Source organism: Cryptomeria japonica, chromosome 4 (genome assembly GCF_030272615.1).
Source record: "Cryptomeria japonica chromosome 4, Sugi_1.0, whole genome shotgun sequence".
Classification (NCBI taxonomy): Eukaryota; Viridiplantae; Streptophyta; class Pinopsida; order Cupressales; family Cupressaceae; genus Cryptomeria; species Cryptomeria japonica.
The window spans coordinates 641,509,820-641,520,043 of NC_081408.1; the positions used below are offsets into that span (position 1 = coordinate 641,509,820).

Here is a 10,224-nt window from a genome sequence, read left to right on the forward strand (position 1 = left end):
ACACCTCCATTCGGTGTGGACACCGGTAGGAAAGAATGGAGGGAAGAAAACCTCCAATCTAGCCCAGATCCCTGAAGGATCAGAAATTTTTTTTATACAATAATATTATATTATAGTATAATTATAATATAATAATAATACAATAATTAAAAAATAATAATATAAAAATACTACTATTTATCTTTATTTTGTATTAAATTTTTGGTAAACATAGTTTTGTCATATCAAATATTCCCAATAATAATGTTTGGATGAAATAGGTGTGAACAAGTGAAATTTATGCAAAGTGAAATGATAAACAAACATAAAAACATAAAAAATCTTACAAAATCCTTACTCAACTAAACTGCTCACATTAAATTTATTTAATATCATTTTATTGTATATATTTTTTAATTCAAATTCTGATAAGTTTAATACTAATGATAATATTTTTTATTTATTATTCAATATTATTATTTTATTATTAAAAATATTTTCCTTGCAAAATTATATTTTATTTCATTAATTTATCACTTTCTGATTTTTTTTAATTTTAATTTTATAATAAAAAATGTAGTAATATATTATTATAATATTTAAACTAATTTAATTATAATTATAATCTTTATTCTAATTAAAATTAAAATTTTAAAATTATGCACCTTATAAAATCAATTTAAAACTAACAATTACAATTTATATTATATTAACTATTTCTAGTTCAAAATATACAAAATCAACCTTATTATCGAACCTTCACCACAATTTACAAATGCACTACTAAGCAGCTACTTCAAACAACCATACATATTCTTAAAACATACTTATTAAATTAAATTTATTACTATTACTATAATAAGACAAGTACTAGCCGCTACGTGGCACTTGTTTTTATCTTTTTCCTCTATTGATTTTTAAAAATGTTTGATCTATAGATTTGAAATCATGGAATTTTTTTGGATAAGAGGTGATGGGGTGGATTGGTAGAGGTAACTTTAAAATGTGTTGTATTAATTATTTGGTTTGATTCAAAATAGTGAGACTTGCATCTACATGTTTATTTTAAGGTATTTGATGGTCTAATTATCCAGACTAGGCATTTAGTGCTCAATATTTATAAGAGATAGGATGAGTATGAGATTTTTTTTTTTTTTTGAAATTTTTGTTAAGTTAAACACTTGTGTAAGTTATCTATTAAGAAGCGAGTATGTAGTTATTTGACAATTTTATCTAATAACTGAAGGACTAGAAGTTGAACACTTGTATATGATCTATCAAGTAGCAAGTATGTAGTAATTTGGTAATTTTGTCTATGTTTGGACAAATATCTTGTAGGATTGTACAAACTAGAATATTTAATGTTTAATATTTTATATTAGTTATATTATATTTTTAAAAGTGAATTGAAGTAATTTTAAATAACATTGTATTGTGTCTCATATGCAATATGCAATTAATTAGAAATTTTTATTATTTTTGTATTGAGTAATGGGTATAATAAATTTTAGTGTATCAATGATATTTGTAAAGTAAATTTAAAATAATTAATTACATAGTACTAATCAATACAAAAAGAAATATAAGTTGATATTTTAATGTTAAGACAATAGTATACAGATATTCTATTAAATAATCAAAATGACAAAGACCCTCACAACTATTAAAACATGCCCAACTTAAGATTCTCGTCCACTAAAATCAATTCTGCACATTTTATGAAATAACAGAAAATAATAAAAAACCAAAAAATAATATTTATTAATTATAATTTTCAATATGGAGATATTTAATATAACCGGCTTTTACTTTATTAACCATGAGAGCATCCAGTGATGTACATATTCATGGTTGAAGGATATTCCTGCATCCAATCTGAACAAAACGTAGGGTTTCATAGTCGAGGCAAAATTTTGTCAATAAAAATAGTAATTATCTATAATTTTTAATCATTCTCTGGTGTCCTTCATTCTGGTTTTCCGGGGCTCCCTGACGTCGAGAGTATTCCTTTCTTATGTGTGTCTCTGGTGATCTAAACAAATATTCGCACAATTATTCATTCGAAAAATTCAAACTGACCAGCTGGGTTTGAATATTCCTTTCTTATGTGTACACCACCTAGCCTATATTACCGCATTCACCCGAACTAACAATACACAAGCGTCTTCTTCTGTTAGCCCAAATTTTTGAAGGCAGTCAAGCAAGAATTGAAACAAAGATGTTCGATAAGGCTGAGCCTTGGCTTGTGGAAGATAATGGCGGTCCCATTAAGCTTTACAGTGATGGATCAGTCGTACGGGCACCAAACCCATTTGAATCACTCTTCCTTACTGAGCACAATAATTATGGGCACGTTCCATACAAAGATATTGTGTTTGATGAGGAAACTGGTTTGTGGGCGCGCCTCTATCTGTCACCTGAGACCAAAAACAGGTTACCCATAGTGATGTATTTTCACGGGGGGGGATTTTGCATGCTAAGCGCCGCAAGCACGCTGTATCACCGTATGTGCCAGATGTGGGCAGCCAAATTGGGCGTGATCATCGTGTCTGTGGATTACAGGTTGGCCCCTGAGCACCGCCTTCCCGCTGCCTACGACGATTCCATTGCAGCCCTGCGGTGGATGGAGAGAGAAGGCGCGGCCAAGGATCCATGGTTGGTCTCCCAAGCCGACTTTTCCAAGATATTTCTGGCGGGCGATAGTGCAGGAGGGAACATCGCACACCATGTGGGCGTCTGGGCGGCGAGTAAAACCGTGGAAATGAAAATCAAAATCAAGGGTTTGATTTTGCTGTACCCGTTTTTCGGGGGGGAGGACCGAACTCCATCAGAAACAGAAAAGGGGTCCTCCATGTTAACTGCGGAGGGTTTGGACAGCATGTGGAGATTGGCGCTGCCCGTGGGATGTCACAGGGATCATCCTTATTCGAATCCTCTTGCAGAAGGGGAAACGCTGTGCAGTCTGGACCTTCCGCCAGTGCTGTGTGCTATTGGGGGGCGCGATATACTGAGAGATAAAGAGTTGGAATACTGTGAGGCTCTGAAGAAGTGGGGGAAACGAATTGAGGTGCATAATTTCGCTGAGGAAGACCACGGCTTCACTGTGATGAAAATGGAGGGCCAAAGTTCGCTCCAAGTCCTCGGCCGCATCGCTGATTTTATCAAATGAAACAGGTGCACGACCCGAAAGAGATAATAAAATTTTCCTGCGGATGGTTATGGTTTAGGAAAATATAAATAAATGGAGTTCAAATTTCCGCTGAGAGACTCCTTAGTATTTTTCATTTGAATCAAGTATTTCTTTTTCCCTTCGTATTTGAAATATCCAGTGAGACTCTATACTCTCTCATTTAAACATTACTACTTATTCAACAATATTTTTTGTTGATCTTGAAATAATTGATATGTTGTAGTAATCATATTAGTCGTTCATATAAATTAAATGAATTGTTTATTTACAAAATCAATTTTGTTTCAATAGTTTAAGCTTCGTTTGTATCTATCAAATTATTTTCTTCAAATAAAAATGTAAAGTTATTTTTTTTCAATTTTTTATTTAAAAAATATATTTCATTTTATATTATTCCACAAAAATTTAATATTTATAATACTATAAAGAAAAGAATCTAGTGTGATAAGATGTGTACATATAAATATCAATCAACTTAGATTAATTAATTATAGTTAAAAATAATAAATCAAATAATTTTAATAATTATTTTTTAAAAATAAATGTGGTAGTAGATGGTACTTGATTTATTACAAAAAGAATTATTGTCTTTGTTAAAATTCTCCAAATTAGATTGATGTATGCTTAATAAATGTGATCTCTTTATTGATGAAATGTCTCTAGACTTGTGCCTCTATTAGGGATCAATTTCATAGCAACATAATTGTTCACTATACTCAAAGTTGACTCTACGTAGTATATATCTCTTATCTGTTATACAACTAAGTGAATTGGTTACAATATTTAGATGTACTTCTTGAAGATTGTGAGAAGTACTTCTGCAATTCATATTTTGATTGTTTCATGAATAATTTGTTTTAAATATAATGAATTAGACTAACTATTGTTTGTTGACATGACGTGGATGCATTATAGTGTTTTCCTTCCTAAACATTGAAGGAGAGTACATCATCTAAGAGAGTAAGGTAGATGACAACATTAAGATAGTCTAACATATTTTAGTTGTTCCATGAATAATTTATTTTAAATATAATGATTTAGACTAAATATTATTTGTTGACATGAGGTGGATACATGATAGTTTTTCCTTTCTTAAAAATTGAAGGAGAGTACATCATCTAAGAGAGGAAGGTAGATGGCAACATTAAGATAGTCAAACCATAATAATACAAGAACCCACACACACATATGAGCTTGATTGTGAGATGAATGCATTCTAGGCATGTTGTTGTTTTCTTGAAGGTTGTTATAAGTTGGATCTTTATTGGGATGCATTTAAAAAAATTAGTCTAAGTTCATATTTAGGCACACTCATTTTAAGTTGTTTATACAAATTTTTAGATGTAGCTGGCAACGTTTTTAAGTAAAATAATAGTACTAAATAGTTAGATAAATTTTAAATAGATTTAGAAGTTTAAATTATATGTTTAATTTATTTTCAAAATTCACTTGTGGTGAAGGTTGAGTGGATTCAAGTCAAAATAATTTTATTTTCATTATTTTTATATACAAGTAGGAAAATTGAAGCTTTATTTGAAAATCTTCACATTGATTATTATTTTTAAAACATAAATAGCAAGTGAGATTAGGGTATATTTTTTAAACCTTCACATTAAATTTGATTTTATTTTGTGGAAAATAAAAGAATAGAGGGGGTTTTCATTTTGAGAATTATTTTTTTCCTTCTTTGTTTTTGCTGGAATTATTTAGGGAGATGGGAATGAGAATTGGATGTCATTCTTGAATTCTCCAATCATTATTTTTTATCAAATCTTTCTACAAAGTGATAGAGTTTAAGATATGACTTTTGGATGTTCATGTATTTTTTCTTCATGGACTATCATTACAATTGAATGTGGAAATTAGAATGTTATTTTGAGTCTTTCTATTTATCATTTCCTATGGTGATTTCTCTAGCAAGGGTGTGGAAAGATAAGTGTAGTAAATCACATTTCTTCTCTCCTTTTTTCCTATTAATTATTGTTATAGCTAGGCATGAGGGTTGAGTGGAGGATGAGGAGTATTTTTTTTCTATGAAATCAAACAATCTTCTAAACACAAAAAAATATTAAAGTTCATTTTTAGAATTACATTTAAACACTTCGATAATAATTTTTATTTAGGCATTTGAAAGGGTATGAAAACTAATTATTTATCAAAATTATTATCTTGTTAACAACTACACCAATCCTATGACATGTGCAAACTCTAAGATTTCAATTATATCTACCTCCTTAAATATAATGTTTTGTAGCAAATCCTCATATGTAAATATTATAATATAATATTGTTTGATAGGGGGACTTTGGACATGGATTTATCAACTAACAACTGCATTCATGTTTATTTTTAAATACTCTAAAAAACCTCTAGTTTTGATGATTAAATTAATGTATTATCATCAAAATGAGTTGAGATCTAATTGCACATAAAATTTCTATACATTTACACCTAACATGTAGTTTGCAATAACTTATCACTTCTTTATGTAGTTTGTGGCTGCATTTTATTGACATTTTGTTGAATGGGTCATGCACTTCTTTCATGTAAGGAAATTATTGTATCTTTGATATATGAAATTTATTGTTTACTTCTAATTGAATTCATCTATATATTCTAAAAATGATATCCTTGATATTCTCACTATCTACAAAATATAACAATTGCATTATCTTATGAAGGTCAAAATTTTAATGTGCATGATTGACCACACTCTCCATGAAAATGTTTTGAGGCACATTTTTTTTCTAAACATGTAGGATTACCCTAGAAATCTATGTAATATTACAACTTAGTTCATCCTAATGTCTACTATTTTCTCTAATTAGATAAAATCGAGAGAGGCTCGAACCAATGCAAAATTGCCACAAGGGTGCACAAAAGGGTTTCCTCATAAGCAATGAAACAACCAATAGCAACAATTCCATCCCTTGACCTTATCTTGTAGGATTTTACGTTTTTGGGCAACTCGAAACATTGGGGTACCATTAATAGGGACATTCCACCATTGATCAACTAGGGATTTGAAGTCGGGATGATGTGACCACATTTTCCCATATCTAAAAGGATAGAATTTTCTCTCCTTAGAGTCTTCCAAGGATATAAAAATAACATTATGATCAGACCTAGATCATGGGAGGGGTATAGAGAGAAAGACTCATAGTTTTTTCAATTACTCATGACCAAGAACCTCTCCAATCTAACTTGAATTAGATTTTGTCCTAGCCTTAAGTTAGACCACGTAAATCTAGAGCCATTTAAGTTGATATCCATTAGACCTGTAGCTGAAATGAAGTCTACCAACTTAGTCTTACTCTCCGAGTAGTCTTCTATACTACCAAACTTTTCTGAGGAGTATAGGGGAGAATTGAAGTCTCTGTAAAAGTTGTATAATACAACCTCACATAACCCAGTGAACACCTGTATGCAAATAACTTGTCACAACAATGGAAGATTCACTAAACACAAAGATTGCTTTGAAAACCTAGAGCAAAATAATGCAATAATGATAATTAGATAATGAATTATAAAAGGGATCGATCCTTATAAAAGGAGATCAAACCTAAAAAAGGAAAAACCCTAAAAGCAATTAATAATTAATAATAAATTAATTATTAATATTCCTAGGTTTAGATTCCTAAATTTAGATTAAGTGAAATAGAGAAAAAGGTGACTTAATTTTTAAATCAATATGATTTAATTAATTAAGTAAACTAGTACCTTTTACTCTAACACCCCCTATTAAGATGAAGTTAGGGAGAAGCTAAAAAAACAACTAAGGACTAGATGCATGAAAGCCAAACTGGGTCTCGACAACAAGGCCTGATAAGATACCCAAGTACAATGAAATCTCTATAAAATGGATAAAATGGAGAAAACCCAGTGGGAAAAACTCCTCTCCTAAAAGAGATGAAAGCATGTTAAAAAAAACATGAAGGAAGGAAGGAACCGATCAAAAAAATAAATATGAAGGAAGAAAGGCCTCATAAAGACCCCCTAAGGACAACTTCCTTCACCCAAAGCATAGAGCACAACTAAAGATAGCACAGTGATGCCAAAGGTTTCGTGAAGATGTCAGCAACCTGCCCCTCTATACGAATGTACTCCAAGGTGAGTGAACCATCTTGAATCAACTTCCTCATGAAGTGCATGTGGATCTGGGTGAACTCACAATAATGGTTCCCACTTTTTTGCCACTTTTGACACTGAGTTGAACATTTTTAAAATAACCTTCAACTTCCGAGAACTATAACTTTTAAACTATTAAAAATTTGAAGATGATGTAAATTAGTGATTTGTAGCATTTTGTTTGTAGATTCTATATACATTTTTTTTCAAATTTGTTTGAAGGATTTTTTTTTAATTTTCCATCTCCCTCGAAAAGTAATTTTTTATAGCAAACTACATTTTTTAAGAGTGATGTGCCTCCCGAAATCCATAACGTTTTTTCTCTAGATGATAAAAACTCAATTCTTTCAAATTTTGGTTTGTCACATCAATATCCAGGGCTTGCAATTGGTTTGATAGTGATATATTCAATATTTTTCATTTTATAAAGTTTTGAAGTCCGACTAGTCATAATTCAGACATAGGTTTAAGTTTGAACACATAACTTGTTCTATATATATCAAAATTCAATTTTTTTTTGTTAGAAAGAAGACATCAATACCTGGGGCTTAGATATTTTCTAGAATTTTTTTGAATTAGTTTCCTAATTTTCCCAATGCATTGAACAAAGAAGTTCATGTTTGGTGAAAAACCAATATTCCATAAAATTAAAAAAACAAGAACATAATAAATTCAAAATATAATAAAATTATACTCCTTGGAAAGCTTGATCCAAGTACTACCATCTAATATTTTTGGGTTATCAATATTATTTCATTCGTAACGGTAACCAGAGCTCAGAAGTCATAAGTTCCTCAAAACTTTGAAAATTTTTGGGAGAAACCTCTAACAGCACGGTTCGAATGAACAGGGGTTCGAGCAAATGGGTTCACTCGAACAATAAAGGGTTCGAGAAAACCCACCTTCGCTCGAACCCAAATGCTAAATTTTGACCCGTACTTTTTCATAACGGCTAGGTTCGAACGAACCCAACCTTTTTTAACTGTCAGTGTTCATTCGAACCCTGGCCGACGCAATTTTTTTTTTTTTCATTTAAGTGGAGTCGTATAAAATTCCATAATTTTTTTAATTTTTTATCACACAAATGAATAAAATAATTCGGTTTTTTGGATGAGAGAAGACATTTAAAAATTATTTTGAGGGCAATAATTTGAAGATATTTGAAGGGTTTTTTTAAAGCATGGGGAACAAGAAGAGAAGGCAAAATAAGACTTCAAGGAATTATTCTCCCGAAACAAAAGAAAGATATCGAGAACAAAGAAGACAAAGATATCATGATGCAAGTGTGTATTTTTATGTTTATTTTTATTTTTATTTCTATTTAATTTTATATGTATTATGTACCAAAAATAGTGTTTATTTGTTAGTATTAATTAGTTCAATATTTTCTATCTAATATTTTTAATGAAAATTAATTTTAAAACTATTAATTAGATTAATTGGAAATAGTAGGATTAAAAATAATCTCATTTTAATTGGAAAGCATAATTTATTTAAAATAATATGTGTATTTGCAAATTTCAAATTCCATTAACTTGCTTGTTGTGTAATTGCATTTTTCTCCTATATAATTAAGTCCATTTATAATAGATAAGACCTATTAAGTCATAAAATTAATAAGACCTATTATGTCATAATCTAGGTTCTAACTTATATTGAATATTTAAGACATGTACTTAACTTCATGTGATAGGTCCTTTAATATCACATAATATATCTGTCTTAAGGGGAGTCAAGTATATTAATGTGAAATGTTTTTGCATACGTCGTCATATTAATTTTAGGAATAAGGCCTATTATGTGATAAGTTAGGACTTATTACATTGATTATAGGTCTTAAATGTGACATAAATTTAGAACCTATTATGTCATAATTTAGGTTCTATTTATATGACTTCACGTATGCAAAAACATTTCAGATTAGGAGGTCTATTATGCAATAATAGGTCTTAAATACACGTGACAAATTATAGTCCACTTGTTATGACATAACAAATTAATATGACCACCAAGTTATCGTATGCATGCATCAAAATATTTGGACTTTTAATTTTCAAAATTGGAATTTATAATTTATCAAAATTTCATTTTATGTGTTATTAGTGAGAGATTGAGGTTTTCAAAATAACTCATCAATATTTATTTCCACTTTAATGTTTATGTTTATTTGTTATTAACGCAAAACAAAATTTAACCTTAACACTATACACAAGGAATAACATAAATTAAACGATAATAATAAACTAATTATAATTCTTCATGTGTAAATCTAGAATTAAACACCAGAAATTTTTTTATTAAAATAATTAGATCATCTTCTTGAAATATTAATTACTGAACAAAATTTAACTCTAACTCTAAACCTACTTGCACACTAAATAAATTTGAGCCCTAATCCTAACTTGAGAACAAATTGAACTTTAAACCTAAACCTAATTTAATTAGAGTTATAACACTAACCCTGAAAGTAATTAAATTTAATAAACGAAATTGAACCCTAATTTTAACACAAAGCTTTAAGCCAAATTTACCCCTAATCTTAAACCTAATTGAATAATCTATCAATTTGAACCTTACACCAACTCTTAAATTATGTGCAGAACGGGCTCGAGACGAAGGGGGTTCTGAAGCGGGAGTCGAGGCAAATGAACCTGTTGAAGAACACAATATAGTTGATGAACATAGGGAGGAGATTGTCCAAGTTGAACCAATGGAGGTTGAAGGAGAGGGGTTAGGCTCCTTACCTCCTACCACTGGTATGGATGAGCATATTATGGATCTAGCTAAATAGGTGAAGAGAAATATTTCTTATAAAAATTTAGATCATTTACTTGAAATGGATGTGGATGAGTTGAAACGTCTCAGTGAAGAACCTATACATACTAAAAGGAGGTCAATGAATAAAAGTACAAAAGAAATAATGTCTC

General features: G+C 30.0%; 1 protein-coding gene across 1 annotated transcript; it reads left to right on the forward strand.

Annotated features, from left to right (window-relative positions):
• The first annotated feature begins 2,197 nt into the window (after nucleotides 1–2,197).
• On the forward strand, nucleotides 2,198–3,148 carry LOC131047738 (probable carboxylesterase 15). The gene has a single exon (XM_057981534.2). The coding sequence runs from the start codon at nucleotides 2,198–2,200 to the stop codon at nucleotides 3,146–3,148; it is 951 nt and encodes a 316-aa protein (XP_057837517.2).
• The last annotated feature ends 7,076 nt before the right edge of the window (nucleotides 3,149–10,224 follow it).